General features: G+C 51.3%; 7 protein-coding genes across 7 annotated transcripts; 3 read left to right on the top strand and 4 right to left on the bottom strand.

The window, feature by feature from the left end:
* Positions 1-1,385: 1,385 nt before the first annotated feature.
* Positions 1,386-3,446, bottom strand: VTN77DRAFT_6297 (uncharacterized protein; the record flags this gene model as incomplete). Its single annotated transcript, XM_069422559.1, has 2 exons — positions 1,386-3,008; positions 3,060-3,446. 2 exons carry the CDS (start codon positions 3,444-3,446, stop codon positions 1,386-1,388), a joined length of 2,010 nt encoding a protein of 669 aa, XP_069276259.1.
* A 959-nt stretch (positions 3,447-4,405) lies between these two features.
* On the top strand, positions 4,406-6,049 carry VTN77DRAFT_6298 (uncharacterized protein; the record flags this gene model as incomplete). The annotated part of the gene is made up of 1 exon (XM_069422560.1): positions 4,406-6,049. One exon carries the CDS (start codon positions 4,406-4,408, stop codon positions 6,047-6,049), a length of 1,644 nt encoding a protein of 547 aa, XP_069276260.1.
* Positions 6,050-7,233: 1,184 nt separating this feature from the next.
* On the bottom strand, positions 7,234-9,015 carry VTN77DRAFT_6299 (uncharacterized protein; the record flags this gene model as incomplete). Its single annotated transcript, XM_069422561.1, has 1 exon — positions 7,234-9,015. One exon carries the CDS (start codon positions 9,013-9,015, stop codon positions 7,234-7,236), a length of 1,782 nt encoding a protein of 593 aa, XP_069276261.1.
* Positions 9,016-9,413: 398 nt separating this feature from the next.
* Positions 9,414-13,241, top strand: VTN77DRAFT_6300 (uncharacterized protein; the record flags this gene model as incomplete). Its single annotated transcript, XM_069422564.1, has 5 exons — positions 9,414-9,451; positions 9,509-9,668; positions 9,722-10,932; positions 10,988-12,882; positions 12,949-13,241. 5 exons carry the CDS (start codon positions 9,414-9,416, stop codon positions 13,239-13,241), a joined length of 3,597 nt encoding a protein of 1,198 aa, XP_069276262.1.
* A 415-nt stretch (positions 13,242-13,656) lies between these two features.
* VTN77DRAFT_6301 (uncharacterized protein) lies at positions 13,657-14,550 on the bottom strand (the record flags this gene model as incomplete). Its single annotated transcript, XM_069422565.1, has 2 exons — positions 13,657-14,210; positions 14,436-14,550. The coding sequence occupies 2 exons, from the start codon at positions 14,548-14,550 to the stop codon at positions 13,657-13,659; spliced, it is 669 nt and encodes a 222-aa protein (XP_069276263.1).
* Positions 14,551-15,120: 570 nt separating this feature from the next.
* On the top strand, positions 15,121-16,300 carry VTN77DRAFT_6302 (uncharacterized protein; the record flags this gene model as incomplete). Its single annotated transcript, XM_069422566.1, has 4 exons — positions 15,121-15,125; positions 15,189-15,334; positions 15,409-16,034; positions 16,151-16,300. 4 exons carry the CDS (start codon positions 15,121-15,123, stop codon positions 16,298-16,300), a joined length of 927 nt encoding a protein of 308 aa, XP_069276264.1.
* A 637-nt stretch (positions 16,301-16,937) lies between these two features.
* Positions 16,938-17,600, bottom strand: VTN77DRAFT_6303 (uncharacterized protein; the record flags this gene model as incomplete). Its single annotated transcript, XM_069422567.1, has 1 exon — positions 16,938-17,600. The coding sequence occupies one exon, from the start codon at positions 17,598-17,600 to the stop codon at positions 16,938-16,940; it is 663 nt and encodes a 220-aa protein (XP_069276265.1).
* Positions 17,601-18,271: the final 671 nt, after the last annotated feature.

An 18,271-nucleotide genomic window follows, 5' to 3' on the forward strand; every position in this document is an offset into this window, starting at 1 on the left:
AGACACACACATACTACCTACCGATCGATCCCTGACGAGGCAATAATTAGTGAAACAAAACCGCCAGCACAACAATCAGGGTAATCAGCAGAATGGCAATGACAAACACTGTGCACTGCATACGGAGTACACCAAGGGAGTTGCCCCCAGCAAGAAGACTGCGACTGGGACTGGGACTTGACAGTATTACCCACGCTGGACTGGGACCGGTGGTGTTCATGTTGGTGTTCAACGTGCATGGGTCAATGATAATAATCCCCGCGTGCTTCTAGGTCCATTCCTAGGGAATGGTTCCGATGATGATGTTGATGACGAGCCGCAACCTCCTCCATCGCGGTCTTGCTGGCGCCCACACAGGAACCTGCATCGGCCAGGTGGGAATGGCCCTGCTGCTGCCGCCGCCGCCGTAATTGTAAGTAGGCAGAGGAAGTCGCAGCTCCGAAATTGTCCCCTGCAGACAGATCGATTGCGATGACTTACCGGATGTATTTATTGTCTGGACTGGGTAAGTCGGTTTCCAGGTACGTAGCTCAGTCAATCAGTCAGTAGTCGATCAATCGGTCACAATTTGGCTGGTGCAGAGGACCAGACGGAGGGGCAGTCAGTGAAGACCGTATCCACAGTGTGTCTGCCTGTCTGTCAGGAATGCATAAATAGATAGGAAAACGGATAGTGAGAGAGATGGAGGTAGGGAGTTCCATCTTACATAATAGCTTAAATTCAAAAATCTCCTGCATTCGGTTTCGACGAAGTGAAGGATGTAGAAGATAGAGGATAAAATCGATGTAGTATTTCGACCTAAGTAGAAGGGAGGAAACCTCCAAAGAAGAGGATGGCGTGGTATTTCCTATCGATCGGTACTTGAGGGAGTGCCTAGGTATCAAAGAAAGAAGAGGGGAAAAGCCCTGTAATAGACTTCTGCCTCAATTTTAATACTAGCGTCGATCTGATTAGCAACACTCAGATCAGATATGATGCGGCGTTATCAGATCCGATACAGAATCCTTCTGAAACAGCATTGAAAGGAAAAAATTTCGATTTTGTGGAAAAAACAGCCCTAACTACATAAAACGACCCAATCCAATGAAGAACCCAACACCTGTATATACCATCACTCCCAGCACTCCCCACTCTCCCACTCAATTCCCAGGCTAATTTTGAATTTTGTACCGAAATTAATAATAAATGATACTATAAATGATCTGAACAATAGTTCGATGATGAACCTGACCTGAGACAACTTGGATGGGTTGAACCGACAACAACGCCGGGAGCACGCAAAAGGGTATAGAGACGAGAAAAAACGATTAATGGATAGAAGGTAAAGCCCTGTCGAGTCGATGCAGATATCATGGCTCCTCAACCGAAAAGACGAGCACGTGCGACTAGCTACTAAAGCTATACATCCGCACCTCACAATCTTCACTTCCTGTAGCAAAGCGACTATCACCCAGACCGATGCAGGTCACCGGCCCGGAATGTCCAGTAAAGGTGCGTTCGCATTTGCCGGTTCGAGGATCCCAGATCTTCACCATGCGATCTTCGGCACCAGACACGATCCGAAGTGTGTCCGCAGCCAGAGCCCACACTCCCTCCAGATGGCCAAAGAACGTGCGCAAGCAACGACCAGTCGTTGTCTCCCACAGTCGAATCGTCGAGTCCAACGCACTGGTGAGGATGTATCTCGGAGGAGCGGGACGGTCCCCCTCGAATGACGGACCAAAAGGCGATGAGCTCGACGAAAACGACGTCTGTTCATGTTCATGGGTAGAGGCCGAACTGCTGCTATCATCGTCGTCGGCATCATGCTCCTCGAACTCGAACTCCCGAGGAAGAGGGACAACCTGTTGCACCTGTCCAACGTGGCCGTGGAAAATCCGAATGCAATTCTTCGTGTCCAGATCCCAGAGCCTGACAGTGCAGTCGTCCGAGGCCGAAAAGACCGTCCGAGAAGCGGTGTCCAGACGCACCGCGTTCACCCAGTCCGTATGGCCGCGCAGGAGGAAAGTGGACTTGTCCTCAAAATTCCAGATTTTCACCGTCCGGTCCGTCGACCCGGAGGCAAGAATCGTCGAGTCGAAGTGCAGCCCAATTATTCCGCCCAGGTGTCCGGTGTATGTGGAAATGCACTCGCCAGTGCGCCAGTTCCACACCTTCAAGCTGCGGTCAATACTACCGCTGATGAGCTTCGTGTCGTCAAACTGCAGACATCGAATTCCAGACTCGTGCCCCCGAAGAGTCCGCAGTTCCTCTCCGGTGTCAGTGTCCCAGATCTTGATTGTCGCGTCGTAGGAGCCGGTAGCCAAGATGTTGTCTTCGAATTGAAGACACATGACGCCATTTGTATGACCTTTGAACACCTTGACGGAACAGCGTCCGTATTTCCAGTTCGTCCCCACCATGAAGCGATCCTTGTAGACATCCTTCCACGGCCGGACCTTGGTTTTGCATTGATCACCACCCTCCGTTCGGCACGATGACAGAGCCACGCATTGACGCTTTGCGAGTTGGCCGTCGTGACTATCTTCGGACTTTCGCTTGGACGCATCTGAATCAGCAGACTGTGTAGAATTCCCACTTGCTTCCCAGTTCAGGGCGCGCTGTTCTATTTGCTGCTTCGAAGCACGAAGACGTTTGCGCTCCAGTAACGGAAGACCCCACCCGCACTTTTTACACTTGCGATGAATATGCTGCTCACACATCCGATGCCACACAACGTCATCGTCGGCCAGAGCTCTCCAGCGGCGGGACACTTGCGCGGCTCTGCATAGGGAGGCGGTGTCGAGGTAGGACAAGATCTTGAACGAGATCTCGGGCGGTAGGGCTGTTAAGAAATCGATTCGGATAAGGTCACGGACGGTAGCGGAGATGAAGGAGAGTTGGGGGAAACAACACTGAGCGAGAATCCCTTGTAGCATGAGCTTTCGATGTTTTGCGGGGGCGGCAGAAAACAGAGACCAGACGTGAGCAATTCCTTGCTGATCACTTTGTGGCAGTGTTTGGAGTTCCTAAATACCAGTCAGTAAAATCCATGATAGTGGACGAGATCGCAAACATACTCGTTGTAATTGGTCCATCGACGGCTCATCTGCCTGCCGTCGACACTTGAGATCAGGCCGATGGCGATAACAATACCTCGAATTCACGTTGCTGGGTGGTTGTTCCACCACCTTGTCTGCTCGCAAACCCATCGGAGCGTATTGATCGGGAATGTGTCTGGCAAGGAAGGGCGCCACGTTCTCGTCTGCCAATTTCGCCTTCGCAGTCTCGCGATCGGCGTCTGTAGGATCATTTTCCTTTTCGGAGGACTCCGCAGCACTATTGAAGAGGGATCTCGAGCCGTTCACGGAGGAAGTCATGGTGTAGTCGCCAGAGCGCCTTCGTTTGCGTGGGGAGAGGCTGGTCTCATCACTTTCGTTGCGTAACAATGTGTCGTTGTCTGTCATGGCGGGCTGGCTGGGTGAAAATTAATAGGCGGGCCCTAGATAAGGGATCCCCAACAGCCGAGATATAGAGCCCGGAGAACACAGATCTCGCTTGCTGCCAGAAGGAAAATCGGCCAATTTAATAGACGAACACAGGTTGCAAAGCAATGACTCCGGCGACCAGCACGCCTTCAGGAGGTTGTCCAGCGATTAACGGGGCTGGGTGCGTCATTAATGATGAATTGCTTGTCACAGCGCTGACGCCTCTGCCGGCTGCTCTGGCGTGATCGCGGTTGCTAGCCCGATTAGGCAATCACGTGCTGTTCGCGTGATCGCTCGCCATTTTGCCGTGGGGTCGCACCACTTGACAGCTCGCTGGATGCTCTGTTTGGTTCTCTGAATGCCCCCAAGCGTCGATCAATGCACTAGTAACTGCAAATCCACTTCTATTCTTTGTCTCGGTCTTATCGCAAACTGCTAGCCTAAGGCTCCACTGCAGGTCTCCGACACCGCTCCCCCAGACTGCTGCCCTTCAGCCTCCCCAGCATTTCCAGCTGGACGGCTTCGAGACAAGAGCACTTTTTGTGGAGCTCATGGCATCATTTGAGAAATTGAGTTGCTCACTATCTTGTGGCTAGAACCTTCTCTCCTCAACTCGGTCAAAGTGGAGCCATGCCTGAGCTCTGGTAACGACCATAGTACCACTGACCATACTGGGCTATCAATGGCCTTCAGTAGCTGTCGTTGATCTTGAGGAATATTACGTCAGTCAGGTCTCAGGAAACAGCATTGAAGCTTGGTTAACTGAGGAACTTGCAAGCTTGTAACTTGTTCCATGGGAAGCTGTTGACCGCTATCTAAGTGTTTACCCTTCAGGCAGTATTATTTCTGGTGAGTGCTGGTTCCTCCGCTAATGAAACTCGACTGATTACTGGCCTGCCCCGTCAGAATCTTGCAAACAGCTCCGGATTGTCGTGACGATGGCATCATCCGGATCGTCGTCATCCTCCCGGCCCCCTTCGCAGTCTGGGGCCCCTGAACAAGACCCGGCAGGACCGAAGTCGCAACTGGACACTCTCATCTCCCATTTAGTAGCAGCCAAGAGATCTCTCTCATCGATATATCATGTATCGCGCGCAAATGAAATTGTCAACACAGCCCGTTCCGCCCTGGAGGAGAGCGTGGTTGTTTCTGCGAGGACAGGCTTCCTCCGACGGGGTCAGAAGAACCAGATTCGGTTGTTGTACCATGTTCGTGCTGAAGTTGAGAATATCTCCCACCGCGGCCGCGCCGAATTTGCAAGCGTCTTGAAGGAGCTCGACGCTGCAGATGACCGTCTGAGACAAACATTAGATAAACTACGTGAGACAGTTGTTCATCCAGCATTCCGTCCCGAAGGAGAGGAGCCGAAGACCCTCCACGATTTCGTGGACGAGCGTGGTGTAGAGGAGCTGGAGACGATGCTGAAGGGGGCCATTGATCGCACCAAGGCGGCCCAGGCCCAGCTAGATTCTTCCAGTTATGCCTTTGACGAGGAGCTCCGTTCGTTGCAGCAGGCCCTCGGACGGTATCGTACAGCCATGGAGCTCGTATCCTCCCGTTCGTCGACCATGTCAGCATCATCGCCAGGAGCGTCCAACGCCGCTCTCTCCTCCCCGTCGTCAATCCCAGCCATGCTGCGGTCCCTCGAATCGCACGCTCAGGAAATGGCCGACTTGCTTGAATCTCTGGTCCACCATTTTGATCGTTGTGTGACCGCTGTCAAGCACACCGAGGGTGGCGGCGCTGCAGCGCGATCAATCACCGGCGACATGCCCACCGGCGTCAACGTGGGTGTTCAAGTTGGGAATGATATCCAAGAAGGTGGTGACACCAATGTCAACGATCCTCTCGAGCCCATGACAGAGCAGGAGTACCAAGAGATGTTGGAGGTCTTGAATAAAGATGCGGCCGAAGCCGAGGACGTCGTACTAGAGATTCAAGACCGGATCGCAGACATGGAGTCTATACTGGAGAATGTGCTCGCGCAGCGAGACACGTTGGTAGCTATCTACAAGGCCACGACGGATATCTTCGAGCATCTGTCGTCACTCGCGTCGACGCGCCTACCGGAATTCATCGCGCAGGCACACACCTTCACTCGGATATGGAATGAGGAACACGAGCGAATCAGGGCAGGGATGGCAGACCTCTCCGACCTTCGGTCTCTCTATGTCGGGTTCTTGGATGCCTATGACGGACTCATCCTGGAGGTATCCCGGCGGAAGCATGTGCGGCAAGGGGTGGAGAAGATCCTACGAGAAGCCCGAGCCAAGTTGGACCAGCTCTACGAAGAGGACGTGAACGCACGAGAAGCGTTCAGGGTCGAGCAAGGCGACTACCTGCCGTCTGATATCTGGCCCGGTCTGGGGCGAGCACCGATGCAGGTGAAATTTGTTCGCGTGTCAGGCGGCAGGCTAGAAGGGGCTGCAGGGGAGGCCGAAGGCGAGCTTCCCGAGGAGGGTCAGGGAGCCGTTCTGGACGAGAGTACGGATGGCGGTGACTATATCCCCGACCTGCCGAGACAAGTTGTGGAAGGTGCAATTGCACGGCTCAAAGCGAGAGCGAAGGGAGCTCTAGTGTGAGCCGCCACATATTTACCTCCACATATTCACCTTCTCTTCACCTTCTCTTTTTCGGTGGTCCTGGCCTGGACAGAAATATCCAGACTTGACCACCACAACGACTGTTGTCAACACTACCTAATCTAGGATTGGCTTACCTTACTATGGACATAACCAACCAAACTCAATTAATATATAATAACAGCAGAAAACTATCAAAACCGCTCACCTACCCACGATAGGTAGACTTTCCACAATCATCCGCAAAATTCCCCTCTGCGTTCTGCACAGAGAAATGAATCATATCCCTCTCTCTCCCTATTCCCCGTCTCTATCATTCCAGCGATGCGCAGCACCTGCAGTTCTGGAGATGAATGACCACTATCTTCCAGCAACCATCCAAACATCCAAAAACCCAAATGACGAAACCAAATCCATATTCTTTCACAGATCACATCTCTCCATTCACGAAAGAGAAAGAGGAAGGAAGAAAGAATTCCTCGGACAGGTGGACAGTCAGAGACTGAAACAGAAACAGCAGACGCATACTCCTTCCTTCCTAGCCACGGTTAGGCAGGCAAGCGATGTAAGCGCTGCATCGTTCTCTCTCTGTGCATGTAGTCAGTCCTGTCGAGTTGTCTTTCTCTTTCTCTCTCTTTGACGAGGTGAATGGTTAGAAGATGTGATGTGAAGATCAAAGAGAGCTCCGATGGGTTTGTGATGTATTTACATATGTACATACAGTACAGTTCTGTAGAATGAAATGATGGATGATGAATGATGAACGGTGCTGGTTGCTGGTTGCTGTATCTATCTATATCGGTACCATGTACACCTAGGTATGTATGTACATATTTTTATTTCCGGCCGTTTTTTTGTTCCTTTTTCTTTTTGGTAGCCGGAGCAACGACATACACAAGATGAAATTCTCCTGTACTTAATGAACAACAGTACATTATTAATCTAACCAAGAAATAGATGCCTTTTGCTTTTGTTTTTGTCCGTCTACCTATTTACCTATTTACCTAGGTCCACTATGTGTTTGATAATGCAACTCCATCCAGTGATATATTTATTTCATCCCGTTCATGCCATACCTATAATAAAACAATCATGCATGTCTCATACATACGTCCAATCACACAGTTCCACAAAGAAAATAAATTCAATACAGAATATAAGCTTTTGACAATTCTTGTTCATATTTACCTCCTCTTGGTAGTATTCACCAACCTCTTCTTGATATGCTTGGGCATTTTCTTCGCCCGCTGTTCGCGCTTCTCTTCCTTGACCTGCCGTTTGTGTTCGCGCTTGGCTTCCTTGTCTTGGAATTTCTTTCCGCGGGGGGGTTTCTTAGCAAAGGGATCAGCAGGGGCGGCGGTTTCCCCTCCTTCTCCTTCTCCTGCTTCTTCTTCTGCTTCCGATTCAGAGCCGTCTTCTGACACTGATACGCTGCCGCTCCGGTCGGATTCTCTTCCTTCATCGACAACGGCATCTCCAGAGACAGCTGGTCTAGTAGTAGGCTTCTTGTCCGCAAGAAGATCACGGTAGACCAGCTCGTCGCCTTGACCGCTGCGAAACTTCTCTGCGTCACGCTCAACGTCGTAGACTTGTTCGAGAGTCTGCGGGATGTATTGCTGACGGAAGACCGCGGCGTCGACTTCCTTCTGGCCAGATTCCTGCTGCTGGTCTTCGGGGAGTTCGTTCCTACTGGCAAACAGCTTCTCAAGAGCCGCGATCATCTGCTCGTTCGAACCCGCCACCATCTCGGGGCCTTCAGTTGCGGTGATAAATTCAAAGATAGTCCGCTCAGGCAGCGTGTGCACGCCCTTTCGGCGGAAAAAGTCGCTCACGTTTTTGATATCCATCCGCAGGAATTCGAGACTCCGTGGATGATCATGCTCAACACTCTGGCTGACATCGATAATGTAAAGCTTGTCTTTGTGGTAGAGGATGTTGTACTCGCTCAGATCGGCGTGCACTAGTCGACACGTGTGATACATCGTGCGCATGTAGCCCACCAGCTCCATATACAGCTCCCGCCATCTGGCTTCCGGGTCCGGAATATCGAACTCGACGTCCTTGAGCCGAGGTGACGGGACACCTTTTGAATTACCGAGAAATCCCATGACAAGGACGTGCAATCTGAGGTAGAGGGGCTCAGGGCAGGGAATCCCGGCGGAATGGATCCTCCGCAAGTTGCGCATCTCCTTTTCTGCCCAGAGCTTGACCATCGCACGGTTGCTACTCTTGTTGTATCCCTGCCGGAACCTGAACTCGCCGGTGACATATTTGTCTCTGTCTTTGAACACCAGGATGCTGGTCTTGTAGACTTTAATCGCCCGCTGAACAGGCACAGCACCGTCAGCGTCTTCACCATCCTCCCGAAGTGTGATCGCATGGTAGACATTCGCTTCCTTTCCCGTCGACAGACAGCCGTTGATCTCGGAGACGATGTTCCTGTTGATCATCTGCAGCAGGATCATTCTCGTTCTGGGATCAAGCACCTGTTCGGACGTCGCGCGGTCACTCTTGTCGACAATGCGCTGATCTTTGCCCCTCAGCCCTGATTGCTGATCATCCAGTTTGATCTTAGAAGCATGACGCGCTAGCGACGCAATCTGGTCATCAATGGCAGCGTATGTGTTCACTTTCGGTTTCTGGGGATTGGCTTTAGGATAAGACCATTTCGGGGCATTCGGGTCTGCCGCGACTTCGTTCAGGCGGCGCTGGCGGTTGTATGATTTCGTAAAATCATTAGGATTTGACGATCTGAAGTCTTCCTCATCGAGCTCCTCTTCGAAAATATCGTCATAGTATTCGTCGTCCTCATCTTCTTCCTCCGTGTGTGGGATCTCACTATGCCTTGTGCTGTCTGCGGGGCCGTCTTGAGCCGTCGCATAGCCCGTATTCGGGATAAAAATGTGAGGAGGGGCTTGACCGTCAGCAGGGCCAAGTGCCTGAGTGCTGCCGTCACCAGATGCCATGGTGGGTGGTTGTTGAGTATAGAACAGCCTTACTGCCCGCAGAAAAAATTCATTAATTGATAACGATCAAGTGACGTCGAGGCCCTGTGTGCCGCTTGCAAGCCCCGCACTACTAGCGCCCGCAGCAAAGGCAGCGACAGGTTTGTCCTTTTCGGCTAGGCGGTGGAGCGGAAAACGCGTGAGCAGATTGCAAGCTGAAAGACTCCCGTCAACGCGTTCAGGTAGCAGCAGCCAGCATCAACCAGTCTTCTGCTTTGGTTCTCCAGTCAAGCAATCGATCTCACACAGCCTGCCTGTGCTGCAATTGATCGGTGCTTGATCTCCTGGCAGCCACCCATACAGTGATGCTGGAATTCTGCTAAAGGGCCTTCATCGCGCCGCGCGTGTCTCGTGTCAAGATGTATATCAAGCAGATTATCATCCAAGGCTTCAAGAGGTGTGTTGCTGTACATTCTCCTGTTATTTAGAAGCTTGATACTGACTGTCTTTTCAGCTACAAGGACCAGACGGTCATCGAGCCCTTTTCCCCCAAGCACAATGTCATCGTCGGTCGCAACGGTTCGGGGAAGAGTAACTTCTTCGCCGCCATCCGTTTTGTCCTCAGCGATGCCTACACTCACCTGGGAAGGGAAGAGCGGCAGGCTCTTCTGCACGTACGTTACAGAAGCCATTTGTCGCGAGCGACGGCAGGACTGACATTGAGCAGGAGGGTTCCGGTTCTGCCGTGATGTCCGCATACGTCGAAGTCATCTTCGATAACTCTGACGACCGATTCCCCACGGGCAAGCCCGAGCTGGTCCTCCGCAGAACCATAGGACTCAAGAAGGATGAGTATACCTTGGACGGCAAGAATGCGACCAAGGCCGATGTTATGAACCTGCTGGAATCTGCCGGCTTCTCACGATCAAACCCTTACTACATTGTGCCGCAGGGGCGTGTCACGACGTTGACCAACATGAAAGATTCGGAGCGCTTGATGCTGCTAAAGGAAGTAGCTGGAACCCAGGTTTACGAGGCGCGCCGCGCAGAGTCTCTGAAGATCATGAACGAAACCAACAGCAAGAGAGCCAAAATCGATGAACTCCTAGATTACATCAATGAGCGGCTTCGAGAGCTCGAGGAGGAAAAAGACGAACTCAAGAACTACCAGGAGCAAGACCGAGAGAGGAGGTGTCTTGAGTACACGATCTATTCACGCGAGCAGGCAGAAATTGCCGCTGCCCTCGAGGCTCTCGAGGGACAGAGGCAGACAGGCGTCGAGGACACGGATGTGAATCGCGAGCATTTCATTCAGGGAGAGAAGGAAATGGCTCAGATTGATGCGGAAATTGCCGAATGCAAGCAGCAGATCGAGTTCCTCAAAGTGGACAAAGCACAGCTAGAAGACGAGCGTCGTGAGACTGCTCGAACATTGGCTCAGGTAGAGTTGCAGGCAAAGGCCCTGGCAGATGGCCAGTCCGCCGCGCAACAGTCCAAGGCCCGCCACGATTCCGACCTCAAATCCGTCAAAGCAGCTATCCAGAAACGTGAAAGCGAGCTCCAAGAGCTGATTCCTCGGTTCAATGACGCCAAAGAGCAGGAGGATAATGTCAAAGCTCAGCTGGACGAAGCAGAGGCTGTACGCCAGCGGTTGTATGCCAAGCAAGGGCGGAATTCTCGTTTCAGAAACAAGTCCGAGCGGGATAAGTGGCTCCAGAAGGAGATTCAGGAGACCCGGAATTCCATTTCATCTGTCCAGGCCGTAAAAGCACAGACCAGCGAGGATATCAAAGAGCTCGAGAACAGCATTGCTCTTTTGGAACCTGAAATTGAATCTCTACGCAAACAGATCGATGGCAGGGGCGATGCAATGCAATCTATCGAACAAGAGATACAGGCTGCGAAGGATGAGAGAGACCGCCTCATGGACCAGAGAAAGTGAGTCACAGATTCAGTTGTCATTCATGGTGCTTTTTTACTTACTGGATATTAGGGAACTCTGGAGAGAGGAAGCGAAACTCGATTCGGTGTTGGCAAATGCCTCTCACGAAGTCGAGCGGGCCGAACGGAATCTGTCGCACATGATGGATAATAACACGAGTCGCGGAATCGCTGCTGTCCGCAGAATCAAACGCCAATACAACCTCGACGGTGTCTATGGCACTTTGGCAGAATTGCTTGAGGTGAATGACCGTTACCGCACTGCTGTGGAGGTTACCGCTGGCCAAAGCCTTTTCCACTATGTTGTCGACACCGATGATACCGCGACCAAGGTCCTTGAGATCCTGCAAAAGGAGAAAGCAGGAAGGGTCACGTTTATGCCTCTGAACCGATTGAAGCCTCGTACAGTGAACATGCCCAAGGCTAGCGATGCTATACCCATGATTGAGAAGCTACAGTTTGACCCTGCCTATGAGAAGGCCTTCATGCAGGTTTTTGGCAAGACAATCATCTGCCCGAATCTGCAAGTCGCGTCACAATACGCCAGAAGCCATGGGGTGAACGCCATCACTCCGGAGGGTGACCGGTCTGATAAGCGTGGTGCTTTGACTGGTGGTTTCCACGATTCCAGGCAATCGCGTCTGGAGGCCGTGAAAAATCTCACAAAATGGCGCGATGAATATGAAGCCAAGAAGAATCGTGCAAACGAGATTCGTAAGGAATTGGACAGGCTGGACCAGGTTATTACTCAAGCTGTTGGCGAATTACAGAAGCTTGAGCAGCGGAGACAGCAAGTCCAGGGCAGCAGCGGGCCGATGCGACAGGAGCTTAGGAGCAAACGTGATTTGCTTCAGAACAGGAACGACAATCTCGATGCCAAACAACGAGCTCTCCGAAATATTGATGCGAATCTGTCCGCATTACAGAGTCAGGTTGCTGCTCTGGAAGCAGAGATGTCGTCTCCGTTCCAGAAGGCGCTGACGGCTGAAGAAGAGGCACAGCTGGAAACTCTCAGCTCTACGGCACAGACTCTTCGACGTCAGTATGCGGAGCTCTCCAGCCGACGGAGTGAGCTCGAGGCTCGCAAGTCGGTCTTGGAAGTCGAACTGCGGGAGAACTTGTATCCGCGTCTAGACCAGCTTAGCAGCCAAGAGCTCGATCTGGGAGATGATGCCATCCAGGGTAACCTCAAAGAGAGTCAGCGGGAGATGAAGAAGCTCAGCGGCGCCTTGGAGAAGATCAACCAGCGACTCCAACAGGTGGACTCCTCGATTGAGCAGAGAAACGCGCAGGTCACTCAGTTGGAGCGTCGCAAAGCCGAACTCCGCAACGAATTAGAGGTGCTTGCCAAGTCCATCGAGAAGCACCAGCGGAGAATGGAGAAGAGCATGCAGAAGAAGGCTGCATTGACCAAGCAGGCGGCGGAATGCGCCGCCAATATCCGCGATTTGGGCGTTCTGCCGGACGAGGCTTTTACTAAGTATAAGAACGTGGATTCCAACACTGTCGTGAAGAAACTGCACAAGGTCAACGAGGCCTTGAAGAAGTACTCTCACGTCAACAAGAAGGCCTTTGAACAGTACAACAACTTCACCAAGCAGCGTGAGGCCTTGACCAAGAGAAGGGAAGAGTTGGATGCCTCTCAGAAGTCGATTGACGAGCTGATCACAGTGCTGGATCAGCGAAAGGACGAGGCGATTGAGCGGACGTTCAAACAGGTCTCGCGCGAATTCGCGAATATCTTTGAGAAGCTTGTTCCTGCCGGCCGGGGCCGCCTGATCATCCAGCGGAAGACGGATCGAGCCCTCCGGCAGGACAACGAGATCGAGTCTGACGAAGAGCGCCGCGACAGCGTTGAAAACTATGTTGGCGTTGGCATCAGTGTCAGTTTCAACAGCAAGCACGACGAGCAGCAGCGGATTCAGCAGCTCAGTGGTGGACAAAAGAGTATGCTTGCCGTCCCTCTCTCGAAAGACTTAATCTTGGCCTTTGACTGACAAAATCTATCCACAGGTTTGTGTGCTCTTGCCTTAGTCTTCGCCATCCAGGCCTGTGACCCAGCACCTTTCTATCTCTTCGACGAGATCGACGCCAACCTGGACGCTCAATACCGCACGGCAGTGGCGCAGATGCTGAAGTCCATTTCGGACTCCACCAACGGACAGTTCATCTGCACGACCTTCCGTCCCGAGATGCTTCACGTGGCGGAGAAATGTTATGGCGTGAGCTTCCGGAACAAGGCCAGTACGATCGACGTGGTGTCGAAAGAGGAAGCTCTGAAGTTTGTGGAGGAGCAGAAGACGTAGTCGTTGCTGTTGTCTTGCGGGTATCTGATTTCTCATGTTACGTGTACGGTATGAAGGGATGACGACCGGGTTAGGGATTTTTGTTTCCGTTGCGTGAAGGGGCGTCTGCGCTTGTTGTTTATTGCTTTTATTTTTATTCTTTTCCTTTTCTTGCTGATAATTCGTTTATAGTTTCGTTTCTTTTCTTATTCTTTTTTTCCTCGTCGAGGTTACGCTATTTTATGCTGAATTAACTTGCCTTTGCTTGATTTATGAGACGGATGAATGGCTGTATGTATATAGATACAATAGCAAAATGGCTTGCCGCTTCTCATTAACATTGGAAGTCTGGCACTATACCTAGGCATATCTATATCTATCTATTGCGTCTATCATTACAGGGTTGATACCATCATGCGATTGTCCAATGTTACTATCACCGAACAACTCCCTCCTCCCCAGTCCACTCCGTGATAATATCCTCCGGCACATCCCTCACCAGGACATGCACATGCTCCAAACTGCGCACACTCTGCAAAGCAGCCCAATTCTTGAACCACAGCACGTGATCTTTTGCTTCATCTGCGCAAAAACGCGGATCATGCTGCAAACGCGCCACAAAGGTGCGGGTCACAAAGTCGTCGATCAACGCGCGCGACTCGTCCGTGACATCGCCATCTTCAGGCTTCACCGCGATAGGCGTCTTGGTCCAGACGACGAGGTGTGTGATCCCCTTCGCGAGGCCATAGGGCCAGTCGTTGCGGAGGATCTTGTAGTCTGCGGCGTCAGCGAAGGGGGTTGGGTTGTTGAACTGAATTACCGTGTTGTTGTTGTCGTTGTTGTCTGCGGGAGTGGACTGATGCCAGCGCAACCGCTCTCGACAGATGTAGTTGGTGATGCTGCCGTATTCCGCTTTGATCCTGTTCGACCACGCGATGTAGCGGAGGAGATCGGAAGGTTTCCGTTTGAGAGCGCCTAGGTCGTTCCGCGCTGGGGCGGGGAAGTCAGTTTTATATCCGATAGATATTGAGTACCTAGGTACTCCGTAATTACAGAGAGACAAAGAATTGGAAGGAAGACAAAGGCCACGAGGCATGACGTGGGGAGAATGAAGAGGATAGAATGAGAACAAGAAAGACAAAGCATTAGACTAAAATGTGCTTTCTAGGTAGAAAGCAATTTCTCAGTAAACATTTTAGTAAACGTCTGTCTTACCTACAATATCTTTCAGATTCTCCCAATCATGGCAGACGAACTCGTCATCTGTCTGGGACAGCAGCTGGCGGTCCTCTTCGGTGAGATTGAAAGGTGGGGGTTCGTGAGCACTCATTCTAACAAGACTAAAAGTAGGCGTAGAAGAATGTCTCTCTACAGAATAGGAAAAGCAGTATTAGACTAGACTATCAGTTAAAAAAAAAGAGAATATAGAACTTGCGCTGGCGCGAGTTCTATATCGCCAGATCTGATAAGGAGTACTCTGTAATTAGGTCTGTTATGAAACGGGGAAGAATACGGAGTAAGAAATTGCTCCGAAAGAGGAAATCCCACGCTGCAAGAGAAACTTAGTTAATCTTTGGATTTTATTTTAGCCTTCTGCCTCAGCCTCTGCTTGGCTGTCGCTCTGCGGGGGAAAGAGTCGGGAAAATCGAAGCTTCGGGTAACTTTACCAGGAATGGATCTCGCTTCCAGATGCCAGCAACTCTGGAGTGGAGTGCTGTTAACTTGTTGGTGCAGGCTAAGAATCGAGTTGCTTACCGCCTTTGTAGACAGATCCCAACATTGGGGGCGATTTCTGCCACCCCGGAGGCCGAGATATTTGCCTCCAACCTACCTCAATCACTCCCTCTCCTCCCTCTTTCTTTTCAGGTCCTCGCCTCGTTGCGGACGCAAGCCAGTCAAGATGAGGTCTGTAACAACTTGAACCTGAGGCCACTTCACCGAATAAATTTATGCTGACCGTGTCTGCAGCGGGTTCTTCACCCTCGAAAACATCAATGGGATCTTTATCCCTTCGGTTCTGCTCATCGCAGGCACCTCCATCGTCAAGCAGGAATGGGTTCCATATGCCGTCGCCGTGGCGGCTATCCTTTCTTCCTGGAAGGTGTACAGCAATCGTGCGTGAATCAATTCCCCAGTGGCGACAGGTGTCCAGCAAAAAGAAAAAGCGCACTGACTGGAATTGCTTCAGGCCCACGCAAGGTGTTGAATCCCGATAAGTTCCAGGAGTTTGTCCTCAAGGAGAAGACCATGGTCTCCCACAATGTTGCCATCTACCGCTTCGCCCTGCCTCGTCCCACCGATATCCTTGGCCTGCCCATAGGCCAGCACATTTCTCTTGCTGCGACGATCCCTGGTCAGCCGAAGGAGGTTGTTCGGTCCTACACCCCGATCTCGTCCGACCACGAGGCGGGCTATTTCGACCTGCTCGTCAAGACCTATCCGCAGGGTAACATCTCCAAGTACCTCGACAACCTGAAGATCGGGCAGACGATGAAAGTGAAGGGCCCCAAGGGCGCCATGGTCTACACGCCCAACATGGCCCGCCACATCGGCATGATCGCCGGTGGAACTGGTATCACGCCCATGCTGCAGATCATCAAGGCCATTATCCGCGGCAGACCCAGGAACGGCGGCAACGACACCACCAAGGTGGATCTGATCTTCGCCAATGTGAACCCGGAGGACATCCTGCTCAAGGACGAACTGGACCAGCTTGCGAAGGAGGACGAGGACTTCAACGTCTACTACGTGCTGAACAACCCGCCGGAGGGCTGGCAGGGTGGTGTGGGCTTCGTGACGGCGGATATGATCAAGGTAGTCTCCATCGTCTCTCCCTCTCTCCCTCCCTCCCTCTCTCTCTCTCTCTCTCTCTCTCTCTCTCTCTCTGTGTGTGTGTGTGTGTGTGTGTACTGATCAATATCATTCGTTAGGAACACCTCCCCCCACCAGCCAACGACGTCAAGATCCTGCTCTGCGGTCCGCCTCCCATGGTGAGCGCCATGAAGAAGGCGACCGAATCGCTGGGCTACGCCAAAGCCAGACCAGTCAGCAAACTCGAGGACCAGGTCTTTGCCTTCTAAACAGTCTTGTCAATAAATACGCTTCCGATGGAAAAGAGGCATCATGTAGAGATTGGGCTGTCCCATTTGCCACGATACCCTCTTCTCTTCCAACTCTCATATGCTCGATAGGATCCCGTTTTCTTCAACGTTGCCGTGAATAAAAGTCGAGGTGATTCCAATTCAAGTTTCTGTCACGTGTGGATATAGTATAGTATAGTATAGAATAGAATAGAAAGAAGTTTCTTACCTTCTTTCAGCAATGCTACGAGTTGATAGTTCAGAGAGAGATATATTGGCGGCGCGTCGTTTTCTTTCAACATACCTAGGTATATATGTACATACATACGTGCTTGGGTGTTGATTGACACGTTACCAGCACAGCGAGAAGGATGCCGGTTTTATTTATATGTTTTATTTCCCTTGAAAGGGTAATAGAAAAAGAAGGTACATACATTCAACATCGCTATATATATACAATTGGATACAAGCCTTCAATTGCAGGGAGAAAATATCGTTCTATTATGCCAGGATTTTTGGCCCCCAGACCTACCTACTATATAGTTTTTATTATCTCCTTTCCAGGTGGGTTTCCTGTTTCTATTAGTCCTAGCCATGTTATTTCTATTTCTATTATTTCTATCTCTATTATTCTGTATCAAGTACTAGTTGCTGCCAATTCTACCATCCCGTCGATCATCTGAAGAAACCTTTGGCGATACTCTTCCGCCGTCGTGGTGATGGTCATCGGACCCTTCTGCCCAACCACATTGAATGTGTGCACGAGGGAGGTTAGAGCCTGCGCGTGCAACGTGTGCTTCGCCCAGAAGAAATCGAGCAGCACGGTGCGATACTTCCATTTCCCATCGGCCGATGGGACGCCTTCGCGCCATTGACAGGTCCGGGCATTGGTGTTGCCAGGCTGCAGGTGCGCAGGGAAACGCACCAGGAAAAGCGAGTAATCTACAGTGTTCACGGACTGGAGGAAGCCTGTGTCCTCCTCAATGGTCCGTCTCAAGTCACAGTACTGCTCCTTCGTGATCCGGATCTTATCCTCAAAGACATCGCGCAGCCTTCGCAACGTGGCCTGACTCCGCAGTGACCCTGGAAGGAGGTCCCGTTCCGGATAGAAATAGTCGATTGGTTTCAGGTCGTACGTCTCCCACTTATCCGCTTCTCGTTCGACCTGCCTGTCGCAGAGGACGTTTTCCATGATGAAATAGTGAGTCGGAACAAAGCGCAACATCGCCCCGAGAGTGTGGTATTGCGCGACCAGGAAATCGGTGATGCGCACGAGCAGCGAATCCGGACGGCTGCTCATGTATTCATAATACGGCTGCAGGAGATCCACCTCGAAAAAGGCATGTTCAAAGTGTCGAGGAAGGCTCTTGATGAGGAATTTCGAGTCTGAAGTCCTAAAGAACGTCTGCTACAATATTAACCACTCCCAACGTTATCTGCTCTGTTGAACAGAAATAGCATCACCCACGGAGCCAGAATACCCGAGATCCCCCAGCGGCTCTACCCTTCCTTTACCCTTTTCGCAGTGGAACGACTTCTTATATTCATCCTCGTCGATCCTCCACACATCCGTCCGGAGCTGTCGAAACAGCTCGGCTGCGAGTCGAATCAATCTAATTCGCCAGAGCGTAAAGAAGGCGACGATGTAGGCGAGGATGGTCTTTTTGTTGACACGGTGCGGATCACGCAGGAGAGCGCGATAGATGGACTTGCTGATCTCGGTTTGACGCTTTTTACCCATGATCGAGGAGTCGGAATTGAAGAGACGAAAGTAAAAACACCAAATGGAGACGCGAAGAACATGTTCTGAGACCAGTTATAGACGGAAATCTAGCAGATCACAGAGCTGCGGTATCTGACTGTGACGTCACAAAACGGTAACTTAGACGTAATTCCCGGTCGCTCCGATCACCCACCCGCACCTTCAAATACTATACAGAATTTGAAGTTTTATTACTACCCAAAACAGCA

The sequence above is a fragment of the Rasamsonia byssochlamydoides genome, assembly GCF_041956645.1.
Source record: "Rasamsonia byssochlamydoides strain NRRL 3658 unplaced genomic scaffold VTN77scaffold_48, whole genome shotgun sequence".
Classification (NCBI taxonomy): Eukaryota; Fungi; Ascomycota; class Eurotiomycetes; order Eurotiales; family Trichocomaceae; genus Rasamsonia; species Rasamsonia byssochlamydoides.